This window comes from Dendropsophus ebraccatus, chromosome 14 (genome assembly GCF_027789765.1).
Source record: "Dendropsophus ebraccatus isolate aDenEbr1 chromosome 14, aDenEbr1.pat, whole genome shotgun sequence".
NCBI lineage: Eukaryota > Metazoa > Chordata > Amphibia > Anura > Hylidae > Dendropsophus > Dendropsophus ebraccatus.
In genome coordinates, this window is record NC_091467.1 from 64,848,648 (window position 1) to 64,863,474 (window position 14,827).

Consider the following 14,827-nt stretch of genomic DNA (forward strand, 5'->3'; position numbering starts at 1 on the left):
ATGGAGCAGGATCCAGGTCCAGAAAGTCCAAATCTGATCACCCCCCCTGTGCAATGACCCATAGGGAGCGCAATCTAAGAAATCTTTTTTTTTTTTTTTTTTTTTTTTTTTTTTATATAACCCTTTCCCACTGCAATATTTGAGGATAAATCTTGACGCGTCCCTGATGTTTGGATTCCATGGTCCTCTCCTCCTCCGGTTGCATTGTCCTTCCTCAGAGCTGGGTTACACTCCGGCTTTTGTCTGCCGTTCTCCTCTTTCTCTCCCATTATCCCTCCCCAGGCAACCGCTTACGGAGCCGAGTCTGGAATTCAATCCCTCCTCAGTTCTCTTCCTCCCCCTGGTGTCCAGAATCGGAATAGCAGAAGTCCAGTGAAAAGAACACCAAAGATTTGGAGTCTTACATTCTAAGCTTGTCCTCCCCCCCCCCCCCCCCCCCCCAAGTTGTTTTATAAGGCCATTAGGGGTGGAATATGCATCAGATTTAGTCTTTGGTGAAAGCTAGAACTATAAAAATTGTGGTGTTCATGTGGTTTGTTCCCCCTCAGGAGTGCACCAGCGTCTCCCAACCACTCGGGTGTTTTATCTGCACATTCAAGTGGCGTCCAAACTCCAGAGAGCCTGTCCAGAGAGGGCTCACCGGTCCCCATGGATCCCGAACCCAGCACCATCCAGCCAAAGCTTGCAGTGATCCAGGAAGCACGGTTTGCACAGAGCGCTCCAGGTAATGGTGGCCAGCGTATACATTTTCCTTTCTCTGTATATATAGATTATGGGTTGATGTCCTGGTGTATCCGTATAGCAGCGGCATCTGAACATGTTAAAGGTTCTGTTCAGTTACAGATGTAGCAGAGCTGAAGTTGTCACCCCTTTGCTTGTATTGCTTGCACACTGTAGTGCTATGTGAACCACCGAAGATGCAGTCCTACCCTAACTCTGGGCTGTCAATATGACGGCCCCCAGCTGTTGCAGGTATGATGGGAACGGTAGTTTTAGAACAGCTGGAGGGCCGTGAGTTTGTCCCCTAACTATATGATAACCACTGTTACTGCTACATCTGACGAACTTGCCTCTGCTACTTTTTGCGCTGTCGGCATTCCTGATCTTTTTTCTTTCTTCTGTTTGGACAGGATCCCCCCTCTCTAGCCAACCAGTTCTCATCACTGTGCAACGGCAGCTCCCACAGACCATAAAACCAGTTACCTACACGGTGGCCACTCCCGTCACCACCTCCACGTCCCAGCAGACTGTAATGCAGACCGTGCACGTGGTCCACCAGATACCAGCTGTGTCCGTCACCAACGTATCGGGCCTTACTCCTGTCAACACCTACACGGTCGGTGGGCAGGCGATGGTAGCACAAGCTGCAGTGGTAGCCCAACCCAAACTAGAGCCTCAAGAGAATGGAGACCACAAAGAGGTCAAAGGTTAGTGCGTGAGCCTCTGGTTAGTTACGGGGTAAACAACTGTTTCCCAACCTGTCTGTCCATTTGATACAAAACTACAACTCACACCATGCCTGTGACAATGGGATTTATAGTTTCACAGCAGTTTAACACAGGGATGGGGAACCTTCGGCCCTCCAGCTGTTGCAAAACTACAATTCCTATCATGCCTCGCTTTGGCTGTCCAGGCATGATGGGAATTATAGTTTTGCAACAGGTGGAGGGCCGAAGGTTTCCCATCCCTGGTTTAAGGCACAGAGGTAAGAGGAGCACTAGGCTAAACTAGAAACGGTGAATAGGATCATTATAATCGCTGACTGAACCTATATATCTTGTCGATTCTTTATCTTCCCTGCAGTGAAAGTAGAAGCAATTCCTGCAATCAGTCATCCAGCTCTCGGCACAGCGAGCCGGATCATCCAGACCTCCTCGTCTGCGCCCCTGCAGACGGTCACTATAGTGCAGCAAGCTCCTCTAGGTCAACACCAGCTCCCCATCAAAGCGGTCACACAGAACGGGACACACGTCGTGCCCATCACTACCGCCATCCAAGGACAGATCACCACAGGTAAGAAGTGGGTTCAGGGTCCTTGGTGGTCTCCTGGGGCAGATCAGAGCTCTACATCCCTTTTTATTGTCAAGTCCGCCTGCAGCCACCTCTAGGGGGCGCTCACAGTTTCCAGATTTATGCAGTGTACATTAAACTTGGTAAGTCCTAAGTTTCTCTGAGTGATGGCTGCAGACACGCAATTCCCTCATATCCTTACATATGGCAGCCAACTACTGCAGGGACTTATAATCACCGCTCCAGTCCTCCTGTTTTTTACATTACAGCTTCCAAAGCTGCGGCTTTCCAGTTGTTGAAAACTACACATGCTGAAGGCATGCTGGGAGTTGTAGTTTTGCAACCACTGGAGAATCATAGCTTGAGGAAAACTGGTCCAAAAAAATGGCTTTAGTAGGAGTCACCCAGTGATGTGCGGCCATAGGACTGCTGGCTCAGTACTTCAGCTCCATATCTGTGAGTAATGGGTTATCCATCTAGTGGATATCGCTGCTCTCACCCTGGTGTCATCTGTATTTTCTCCAATACCTCTTATAGCCTCCATTTAGGGGTGGTGCTTATTCTGCTTACAAGGCCGGACCCCCTGGCCTCTTTTTGCTTTCACGTAGCCCTGGATGTGTCACTGAGGCGTTAACAGCAGCATCTTGTGGATCCTAACCTGGACGTGCTCCCTTTGGGGGGCTCCTCCAGTCTTGAGTGAATAGATTTTCTAGGACTGCATAATTGATGGACTCTTACATGGATTTTCCACCAATATCAGAGGGTGCTGTAAGTCATATCCCACAATCTGCTTTATCAAAGGGGCTCCAGCCTCTTCTACTACAGGTGTAGTTGTAAATTGCAACTTGAGCCCATTCATTTAAAGTGTCACTGTCATGGTTTTTTTTTGTTTTTAGCAGAAATCAATAGTACAGGCGATTTCAATAAACTTTGTATATTGGTTTTTAGGCAAATATGCCATTATCTGCTTTCAAAAAGACTTTCTCCAGGTCCCCCCCTCTCTCATTCACTGCTCGTTATCATGAAATCTTGACTCTTTTTTTACATCATTCAAGCCCTGTGTAACCTATGGAGTGGGGAGGAGGGAGAATAGTTACCAGTAGAGCACAAAGGATTACACAGCGGGACCTGTGTGAAAGCCGGTATTCAGAGGTCAGAGAGGTCAGTGCTGACTTCAGAGGAGATAGCCCAATGATGTAGCTGTAAATTTAAGGGGTACTCCGGGCTGGGGCGCTTTTTTGCATATGGCCTGGGAGGGGATAGATGAGGGCAATGACGTCCTTACCTCCCCGGTTCCATCGCCATGTCATTCTCCGGTCCGCGCTGCACGGCTTGAGATGTGACGTTTCAAGTCTGCTCAGCCAGTCAGTAGCAGAGGCGGGATCTCAAGTCCGCATCAGTGACCAGGAAGCGGCCATGCAGCGCGGACCGGAGCAGGACACGGCGCTGGAATCGGGGAGGTAAGGGGACGTCATTGCCCTCATCCACCTCCTCCCCGGCCATACGCCAAAAAGCCCCCTAGCCCAGAGTACCCCTTTTGTTGTCCTGTTTTGGTGCCTCATCTCCCTCAACCCCTCCCATGAAAACCATGAAGACAGGTGGGAGAGCTTCAAACTGCTTTTTCATGATAAAAATGCATTTTTCAGCTAATAAACCCAATTACAATGTTTCTTAAAATCGCCTGTACTATTGATTTCTGCAAAGAAAAAAAAGACAGTAACACTTCAAGTTGGTATGTGCTGCAGTACCAGGCACAGCCACTACCAAAAATATGGCACTGCTCCTGAGTGTTTATAGTGTTCATTAGAGGGGCCCTTCAGTTAGCTTTTCAGTGAGGTGCCAGGAGTTACTGACGGCCAATCCTAAGAACAAGCCATCAATACTGTAGTCCCCATTAATTCCTATGTAATCTGCTGTGTTGTAGTCCACTTTTCCAGTTTAGGATCTCTACTTGCTGTCAATTATTTGAATTCCACATCCAGAGGCTGAAAGCCTGCCCAGTCAATGGTCCCAGTCATGGTGGTCTAGTGATCCCAGTGAGTGTGGGGTTTGGGGCAATGGTTTGGCTTTATTAGAATATTGCACTCCCCCTTAAAGGGAACCAATCACCCAGAAAATCAATGTAAAGACAAGGATATGTGCTGATAGATCACCCAGCACACTTCCCAAATATGCCCCTGTAACCTCTGTGCCCCCCTCAATTAGACAGTAATCTTACTTTGTTCAGGTCACGCGCTGTATGTAAATTTTTGCTAACTAGTCCTGGTGGGCGTATGTAGTCCTGGTGGGCGTATGTAGTCCTGGTGGGCGTATGTAGTCCTGGTGGGCGTATCTAGTCACGGTCCGGGGGCGTATCTAGTCACGGTCCGGGGGCGTATCTAGTCACGGTCCGGGGGCGTATGTAGTCACGGTCCGGGGCTGTAATCACGCCCAGAGGGGCGTGATTCGGAGGCTTGCGGTCCAGTGACGTCATCCGGCTGCTTGCGTTCCGCGTCGCGGCCGCGCTGACGTGTTCGGGAACCCGCGCATGCGCAGTACGTCACCGTCGTCTCCCGCCGTACTGCGCATGCGCGGGTTCCCGAACACGTCAGCGCGGCTGCGACGCGGAACGCAAGCCGCCGGATGACGTCACTGGACCGCAAGCCTCCGAATCACGCCCCTCTGGGCGTGATTACTGCCCCGGACCGTGACTACATACGCCCCCGGACCGTGACTACATACGCCCCCGGACCGTGACTACATACGCCCCCGGACCGTGACTACATACGCCCCCGGACCGTGACTACATACGCCCCCGGACCGTGACTACATACGCCCACCAGGACTACATACGCCCACCAGGACTAGTTAGCAAAAATTTACATACAGCGCGTGACCTGAACAAAGTAAGATTACTGTCTAATTGAGGGGGGCACAGAGGTTACAGGGGCATATTTGGGAAGTGTGCTGGGTGATCTATCAGCACATATCCTTGTCTTTACATTGATTTTCTGGGTGATTGGTTCCCTTTAATATGGTAAAAAGTGCTGAGACCCCTTTTACCTATAGTTTTGCGTAGATTTCTGTCCACTTGTCAATCATACATCTGATCACTCCCTCTATGACAATATGATTAAGTCTCGCGGGACAGTTGATCGGTCCCGTCTTCAGATCCCGATCTTTAGCTGGATGTGTTTTTTCAGCCAATTCCAGCTACTCCCCGATCGACAGTCCCTGGCAGTGGAGAGGAAATGGAGCCAGAGGTAGGATCCACTGTGTCTGTTTTGTGTTGTCACCGCAACTTAGGGCGGAGCTATAATATCACCTCGTGGTTACATGTGTCAGAGGTCACATCCTCGAAGGGCATTTCCCTGTAAAATAAAGATGTCCCCATCCTTCCCGCTGTTATTTCAGATGTGTCACGGGAGGATAGAGTCCTATTTGGGGCAGACATTAAACATGTTCGTACAACACTAGGGGCCTGATGGATGCTGGGTATCCTCAAGGCTCATTTGTTAGGGGAGAAAGTGTAGGATAGTTTCGTTTGTTTGTTTTTTTCTCAATAAGATATGATCAGACTACACAAGGATTGTTTGTAGTCTGTTACCATGGAAACACAAGTTGTAGCCATAAAACAATACATTCTTCAAGCTTGTTGTAAAGTTGTTTCCTGCTTAGGTACATTAAGACCAAAAAATGGTTGTAAAAATATGAGAATATCCTTTAAGGACATCTTTGATTTTAGAGGGATATGCAAGTTATAGATGGATTGTCTAATAGTGGAGGCCAGAAAGGTGGCGGGGGGTACATGGGTGTCTGCAAAGAACATAACGCTGTCTTCTCTTCCCCTCCCCCACTTTTACAGCTGCAGCTAGCCCACTGCACATGCTGGCTACCCACGCCTCGGCCTCCGCCTCCCTCCCCACCAAGAGGCAGAACGGAGACCAGAACGACCAGCCGGAACTCAAGAGAAGCAAAACGGAGGAACGTGAGGCGCTAGTGATATCTATAAATGAAAACGCCCAAACGGAGGGAAGCTCAGCGTCTAATGAACAAGACAGCAACCAAAAATAGGAAAACTCGCTCCTTCCCCCAAACACAAGGAAATATAAAACCATGAATTCTTTTTCTTTTCTTCGTTCTCTTCCCCCGGTTTCCCCTCCATCATTTGTGGAAGTGACCTCCATTTAAAGGAAAACACACACAAGAGGTGCCAAAAACAGTCTCATTCGTACGAAACCGGGGAGGGGGGAAGGGCCCTGTGAAGAGATGAACAGCACTGAATCGGCGTAGGCGGCCTTACATCATGTCAGACAGGTCTTGGAAATATAGAACTTTTTTTTTTTTCCCCCTTACCTCTATCTACTACTCCCTCCCCCGCCCACTGCGGCAGTATGTGCAAGGATCCGCGGACGTGTACGCAAGTGGGAAAACTGCTGGACGCTTTGTACACTCCGCCCCCACTTTTTTTTTTTTTTCCTTCGTTTTTTTTTCTTTTTCTGGTCATCATGTGGACACAGCATCTGTTCCTTTAAAGGGAAACCTCACTCTTTATCCATCGGCAGCTAGTCCTCCTCCTGCCCCTTCCGGAGTCGCACAAGACATCGAGACATCGATGCCTAAGACATTCTTCTCCCTATTTAAAGATTTTTTTCTTTTACGGTATTTTGCAGATTTTACGGGGGGGACAAAAAATCATGACACAAACCTAAAGAAAGAAAAAATTGCAAATTTACTCAAAGAAATTCTCCCTCCCAACTCTGCAAATCAACGGGTCATACATTTCAGGATTCCAGCCACTTCAACCTTCTGGAGGAGAAAAAAAAATTATTCTACCAATTTTTTTTAATTTTTTTTTTTTGTTAACTGAATGTAGTTTTTTTTTGTTTTTTTTTTGCTTTTAGTTTTTCTCCTGTTACAGTTTTTTTTTTTTTTTGTTCCCTCCCCCGTGTGGTGATCGAGCCCTTCTTTTTTGAGCGTGCATGTAACCGAAAGAAGAAAAGAAAAAGAAGAAAAATCATTGTAAGAGACATTTAACAAATTGTAAAGAAACTGCTATCAGTTTTGATCAGAGCTGCACTTAACTCCTCCTCCCTAGCCCCGCCCCTTCCTTCTCGTTCTGTGTCCCGGTCTAATTTACCCCCCCTTATCCCATCCCTTCCTACCCCTCCTCCCATCCCTTCCTACCCCTCCTCCCCCCTCCCCTCAAAAAAAAAACTTTACTTCTAAGGTAAAAAAAAAAAAAAACACAAAAAATATCTTGCTTAATATTGTGTATGTTTCAATGGCAAAAGGCTGCTGTTAAAGTCCCATTTAGAAAAGGAAAAAAGAGAATTTTTCCAAACCTCAAGAAGGAAAAAAAAATAATAAATGAGAAAAAAATAGTAAAGAAAATGTGTCGGGTTAAATTTTCACAAAATAAAAAAAAAAGGCTCAGAACACTGGAAACTGTAACCCTGGTTTCTCCCACAGCGTCTGGTTCAGGTTATCCCCCCACCCCTCTAATCCATAATGTTCTGGTGTGTAAATCCGTCGTACAGGAGCCGGCGCAGCTGCTTTCTGGTATCTGTGGTGCACCGTACTCTCCCCCACCGCAGGGTTTTGTTTTTTTTTTTTTGTTTTGTTTTCTGGATACAATATAATCAGGAAATTTTCCTCCAAACCACGGCCGGCCTGCCATGAAAGTGAATGGAGATGTGACGATGGAGAACGGTGGCTTTTATTTATAATATATATATTTTTTTTGTTAATGGCACCATTAAAATATTTATAATCTTGACATTTAATAAACCTTGGAGTATGATATTTTACATGAAACATTTTTCTAGTTCACTTTTTTAGTTTTTCATTTCCATTTTGATTCTATTAGAATTTTCTTTCCAGTTTTTACAATTTCTTTCCAGTTTTTTTTCTATTCATTGTCTGTTGTGTTTACTTTTATATATATATTTTTTTATATATATAGGTTTGTTTTTTTTTGTTTTGTTTCCTTATTCCCAGGGTAAGGTCACATGTAGCATATGTGTTGTCAGTTTTCCCACAACCTTTACGTTAAGAATAAGCTGTCAGAATGGTGTGAGGGTTACTGTTTTTGGATTTTAAGGCTGGGGCTTCATGGTGAGTCCCAGTCGCAAGACCAGGAGCCGTCATGTCGCGCGACTCCTTCACTCATATAAGTAAATGGGGTGGTGCTGCAACCAAAAGGCAGCTCCGACATAAACCCTGCAGTCACAGCAGCTTGGGGGCCGCAGCCTTACCCTGTTTACTTGTGGGGTCACTGTGTACCCCAGTCCCTTTTTGTTGCAGATTTTCGTGAACTTTCCAGTGCGGTGGATGTGACCTGCATTGTGTGCAGATTTTTCAGGAATCCACAGCAGACCTGCCTTGTGTAAGGGTACTATGGGGGGCCTGATAATAACAATAAACGAGCGCCGATCTAGCAGATCAGCGCTCGCTTACTGGGCCTATTACATGGCCTGAGAATCGTTTAACAAGGGCTGCATGGACATCGTTACAGATGTCCTTGCAGCCCTTGCTAAACTGGCATAAGTTACCTATCCTGGGTCCAGGGCTCCTCTTGCGGTCAGCTTCTCCCCGGGTCCCGCGCCCTGCAGCTTTAGAGCAGCCTGTCTTAACTGACAGGCCGCTCAGCCAATCATAGGCCAGGACCGCCGCGGCGATTGATTGGCGGAGTGGCCTATCAGCTAAGACAGGCAGCTCTGAAGCTGTAGCGCGCGGGACCCAGGGAGAAGAGGAGCCCTGGACCATGGATAGGTAATGTTTTTTTTTTTTTTTTTTTTGCAAACAGCCGGCCACACACCGCTATTACACGTAGCTGTGCCTTTTTCAGTGGCGACAATCATAGGTTAGAACCTATATCAACGATCAGCCAATGAAAACGATAATCGGCTGATTGTTGTGTTTATTACACGAAACGATAATCGGCCAGATAGGGCTGATTCAACCGATTATCGTTCCGTGTAATAGTGCCTAAAAACGTAGCCTTATGCTGCATGTGGCTCTACCTTTTTTTTATTTTATTTTATTTTATTAGTGTTTGTGTTTTTTTTTTTTTTTTTTTTTTAAGTTTTAATCATTGTAGTCATATAAATAGACTGTAGATGTCAAAAGTTAGTGCAGCAGTCAGCACGGCCACTGGCTGATCAGCATTGATTCCCTGTCTTCATCTGGTATACCATGTATACGGACACACATTGAGACCATAATGGACACGACCCCCATTCTGATCCAGCAAAGGGGGATGGAGAGCGCATTAATCTCCATTGCATGTTTGCCGAATGAAGAGAGTAAATCCCCACTGATCCGGCAGCATGTGCTGATCCATACAGTTTAAAAGGGTTATCCGGGATTAGAGAAAAAATTGAATCGCTGACTTATCTAAACTTCTGACATCCACAGGTTATTTACAAGACAGTGATTTTTTTCTTTCAATAATTTTATTAGGTTTTTATATTTGTACCCATTTAACATTTGAAGCTGTTAGAGGACCTATTGTCTGCTTAAAAGTCAACAAAATACGGGATCAATCTGCATCATGACTGCTTTGGGATTCCTGCTCTGGAGGAAACATTTTGTACACGGCCTTATTTGGCTCAGTCCTTCTGCAATTCTGGGCTCAAATACTGTGACCTCAAGATAAGAGCCTGGGATCATCACCGCACAGCCCAATGCCAGATAGCTGCTGCTGCTGCTGCCACCTGTAGTATAAAGTCCTCATCCGGACATGGCTGGACTCCTGCACGCCTCTGCCCATGGTTTATCAGTAACACAAGCCAGGTGATTGGTGTAAGCCAATGTTATGCTTCATGCAAAATCTCATACTCCTTGCTGCCCAAGAATATAAATACTTTTAGTTCTGTATTGTATTGTTTTGGTGTTTGTGAGTTTTTTTGGTAATTTAGGCAATTGTTTTCAGACATAGTGGAGGATCATAAGCTCTTTGGAAACCTGAGTTTTATAGAGATGAGCGAATTTACAGTAATAGCGAAGCGCTTTAACCCTGCCACTCCGTGCAGCTCCTCCCTGGATGCTGGGAAAGTGGGAGAAGTTTCCCTAGGACGGATCCAGCTTTTCCCAGCACCCAGAGAGGAGCGGCAGTCGGCTAATGAGTGGATTGCAAAGACAACAAAGCGCTTCGCTATTACTATAAATTTGCTCATCTCCACTTATAGACGCTTTAAAATATCTTGGGGGTCATTCACACAGCCTCAGTATAATGATGCCAGCAGCTTCAAAACGGTTTAAATATTTGTGCTACTGTACTGACATGCTGTGCCAGTGTAGTAGCGCAAATATTTAAACAGCGTTCCAAGGTCCGGTCTGCAGTATACTGCGCATGTGTGTATAACACCTTAGGCTATGTTCACACAACGTAAGTGTCATATTAATCACGGCCATTGCTGCCAATGGCTGTGATTAAAGGAGAAGTCCAGCAATATTTTTACTAAAGTATTTTATTGCCCTTCAAAAGTTATACAAATCCCCAATATACACTTATTATGGGAAATGCTTATAAAGTGCTTTTTTTCCCTGCACTTACTACTACATCAAAGCTTCACTTCCTGGATAACACAGTGATGTCACTTCCTGGATAACATGGTGATGTCACTTCCTGGATAACATGGTGATGTCATGACCTGACTCCCAGAGCTGTGCTGGCTCTGGCTGCTGGAGAGGATGATGGCAGAGGGATGCTCAGTGTCCCTCCAGTGCCCTGTGTCCATCAGTGTCCCCCTGCCATCATCCTCTCCAGCAGCCACAGCCCGCGCAGCTCTGGGAGTCGGGTCGTGACATCACTGTTATCCTGGAAATAAAGCCTTGATGTAGTAGTAAGTGTAGGGAAAAAAAACACTTTATAAGCATTTCCCATAATAAGTGTATATTGGTGATTTGTATAACTTTTGGCGGGCAACACAATGCATTAATAAAAATTTTCGCTGGATGTCTTCTTTAATATGACACCTGCGTAGTGCTGTCGTCTATGGAATCCCGGCCGGAGTGTATACACTCCAGTTGGGATCCCTAGCGGTGTTGCAAAAAATTGACGACGTCAGTTTCCTGCGGCCGCTATTCATTGAATAGCGGCTGCAAAGAACTTTTCAGTTCACACAATGGAGTGTGCGGCTCTGGCTGGACGCTCCATTGTGTGCAGTAGGGAATTTGAATGTGGGCGCACACTGATGCGCCTGCATCCGAATTTAGCAGCAGTGAAGATCAACCAGCCTGTATTCTCTGACACTGGCCGTTGCGTGACCTGGCAAGGTTACAGAACGGCTGGTGTTATACACCATGTGAACATGGCCTTACTCTGCAAGTTTACCTGCCTCAAAACTAATGTAACATGAAAACTAATCAAAAGTAAAGATTTTCCTATTTCAGAGTTGTCTAGTACTGTGTGAAAACATGATCTCCATATGTTGAGGAATACTGATGTAGACTTCATGTAGATACATGCAGCCTTAAAGGGGGTGGGAGAAGTATAATGGTGTGGGTCTGACTGCTAGCATACCCACTTTATTGTCAATGGAGGTTGCTGAAGACTAGTGAGTGCTGTACTCTCTGTTAGCGCCTATAGATGATGAATGGATCAGGGGTGTATACTGGTGGAAAGCATAGAAGCCTGAGATTGTGGGGTACACTTATCCTGTAGATATGACATCGGTGTTATTTGATGGGCGATTTCATCCAAATTTATACATATATGTAACCAGTGTCAATTCAAATGTGTCTCCATGGTGACAGACTACAAACAAACCAGATGTAGTCACTCACAGCTGTCTTTTACTGGTGACTGCAAATTTATTTGTAGTCATAGAGATGCACAGGGATTGTGTACCAGAAAACCTATGATGATGTTACATGACAGGTTGTTACAAGTGCATCCAGGCCTAGATTTTTCATTGCAGGTACACTTCACCTGTAAGACAGAATATATTAAATTTTATTGCATGAAATAAGGATTTGATCACTGACCAACCAGCAAGAATTCTGTCTCAGATCTGTTGGTTACGGAATGCAAATGAAATCTGTCATGACATAATCCACTGCAAATATATAGTTAATTTTTCCATTATGTATGCTGTCAGTTTTCTCCAGTGGCCTAGTTAGTCCCCCACTGTAATTACCTAAACCTCTGCATTTCAGACTTTTTCATTAGCTTGGCAGTCAGCTGCATTTGAACTCTGGGTGGCTGGAAAAGCTGGATCCAGTCCTGGGAAACTTCTCCCATTTTTGTTCTCCTGAATTTGCTCAGTATGAACATACCCTGATACTGTAAATTTACTTGTACTTACTAAGACCAAATGGCTTTAGTGTTGGGGCCTCGACTGTAGTTTCTAGTGAGACACCTAGTGGCTGATTTTATAGCATTGCATATCAAGCAAAAATGTAGTATATTATCTCCCCTGCTGATCATTATTAGTAAGGACAGTGCCCATTTAATTGTAGTAATTAATCATTTCATTGCAGTAATTAATTTAATTGGTGTCCAGCTGTCTTTGATTGCATTACTTGTATTTACTGTGTAAAAACACCTGTCCACACACTGTCACAGTCCACCATGGTCATGACCAACAAGCTGACTAAAGGACATCGGGGATAAAATTGTAGACCTGCACACGGCTGTGATGGGCTACAGGACAACAAGGTAACAACTTGGTGAGAAGGCAAATCTATTGCTGCAATTATTAGAAAATGGAAGAAACACTGTCTGATGACTTAATCTTCCTTGGTCGGGCTCTACGCACTCTCTCTTCGTGGGGTAAGGAGGATTCTGAAATCAGGAATCAACTTATAACTACATGGGAGGACCTGTTCAATGATCTGAAGGGAGCTGGGGCCATTAGTAAGGGCCCTATTCCACCGCACGATTATCGTTTGCATAATCATTAACGATCTCAAACGACCGCTATTGCGAAAGACCTGAAAACGTTCTCATTTCCATGGAATGATAATCGTCACTTATCATATTTGCGATCGTTTTTTCTTAACGATAATAGGTCCAGGTCTTATAAAGCGATCAACGATTTCTCGTTCGGTCGTTAATCGTTAACTGCATTTCACCCGAACGATTATCGTTTAGATTAGAACGATTTAACGATAATCTGAACGATAATCGTCCGGTGGAATAGGACCCTAATACTATGCAGTCATGCATTAAAATCCTGCCGGGCACACAAGGTCCCCCTGCTTACACCAGCACATGTCCAGGCTCGGTTGAAGTTCTCCAATGACCATTGGGATCATCCAGAGGAGGCATGGGAGAAGCTGAAGTGGTCAGATAAGACCAAAATAGAACTTTTTGGTATTGACTCAACTTGTGTTTGGAGGGAGAAGTAGGATGAGTACAACCCCAAGAACACAGTCCCAACCGTGAAGCACGGAGGTGGAAATATACTTAGGGAGCTTTTCTGCGTAGGACAGGTAGACTGCACTGTACTGAAGATAAGATGGATGGGGCCAACAACCTCCTTCCCTCAGTGGGAGCATTGAAGATGGGTTGTGGCTGGATCTTCCATCATGACCATCACCTGAAACAAAGCCAGGGCAACTAAGGAGTAGCGATGAACATTTTTCTAAGTTTGTACAAACATGACGCTTATTGTTGGTGTACGGTGATCAAGAACTATTTGTTCGATGATCGGAATGGTTATAACGATCATTTTCAAAAGTTTATCTTGCGATGTACGCAACAGCATAATTTGCAACTGACAATCTGTATACACATACGTAGACCAAAATGTTCGCTTGTACTGTACGTTCGTGAATGTTCTGCAAACATGAACCGATCACAATTTTTAATTTTTTTGTTCGGGATCCAAACCGAACATCGGAAGGTTCTCATCACTACTAAGAAACGGCTCCGTAAGAAGCATTTCAAGATCCTGCAGTCACTTCCAATCAACCAGGTTCCCACTCTCACTTGCCTTGGCGCAGGTTCGGGAGTTATCACCTTAGCATTTATTAAAACACCAATATGGAGCAACAACAAGTGACATGAGCGATGCATTTTGTAACTGCACTAGTGTCTTCAAGCTCCTGGAATGGCCCAGACAGTCTCCAGACCCGAACGCTATAGGGTTTAGAAGGAGCTAAAACTCAATGTTGCTCAGCGACAGCCCTGAAACCTGGAAGATCTGTATGGAGGATGGGACACAATACCTGCTGAAGTCTGCAAACTTGGTCAGAACTAGTTCAAACTACGGAGTCAGCACCGAAATTCCGCTTGCGGACTGCGCCTAATCCAGTCTGCTACCTCTTTTAATGAGAGGCCTCGCACGCCTCAACTCTCACTGCCTCTCTGCTCAAAGAAATAACATGTCAATTCTTTGAGTGGAGGTGCGCAAGGCCTCCCATTGAAAGAGGTAGCAGACGGGATTTGGCACAGAGTTTGCAAGCGGGGTGTCCAAGCTGAATTTCTGCACCGATTTCGTAGTGTGAACAGGCCCTAACTGCAAACAAAGGTTTCTGGACCAAATATTAACTTCTGTCTTTTTTTGTATTGTATCAAATCCTTAATTCATGTAGTAAAATGCATAAAAATTACACATCTCTCCATTCTCCTGAGGTGGAAAAACTTGCAAAATCTCATCAGCTAAAGCTTTGGCTGTCCAGGCATGATGGGAGTTGTAGTTTTGCAACAACTGGAGAGCCAAGGTTCCCTACCTCTGTACTAGTGTAATACAATCAAATGGATGGGGTGGGGGTGAGGGTGGGCATTGCTGTAGTGTTTGCTCCTCCTCCCCTCTTAATATGCAGTCACAGCAGATAGACCCCACCTACTGCTGTAAAGCAACTTATGACACTGTAAAGTCCTGAG

The 14,827-nt window shown here is 45.4% G+C and overlaps 1 protein-coding gene across 2 annotated transcripts in view; it reads left to right on the forward strand.

Annotated features, from left to right (window-relative positions):
• Nucleotides 1-6,834, forward strand: part of FOXK2 (forkhead box K2) — a 39,007-nt gene extending 32,173 nt beyond the window's left edge. Inside the window, exons 6-10 of one of the 2 annotated variants that reach the window (XM_069953621.1) lie at nucleotides 549-724; nucleotides 1,131-1,427; nucleotides 1,804-2,013; nucleotides 5,193-5,252; nucleotides 5,855-6,834. In XM_069953621.1, the coding sequence (XP_069809722.1) occupies nucleotides 549-724; nucleotides 1,131-1,427; nucleotides 1,804-2,013; nucleotides 5,193-5,252; nucleotides 5,855-6,063 (952 nt within the window). In that variant the 3' untranslated portion in view covers nucleotides 6,064-6,834. The remainder of the gene's footprint in view (nucleotides 1-548; nucleotides 725-1,130; nucleotides 1,428-1,803; nucleotides 2,014-5,192; nucleotides 5,253-5,854) is intronic. The other variant, XM_069953622.1, reaches the window with a different exon arrangement.
• The last annotated feature ends 7,993 nt before the right edge of the window (nucleotides 6,835-14,827 follow it).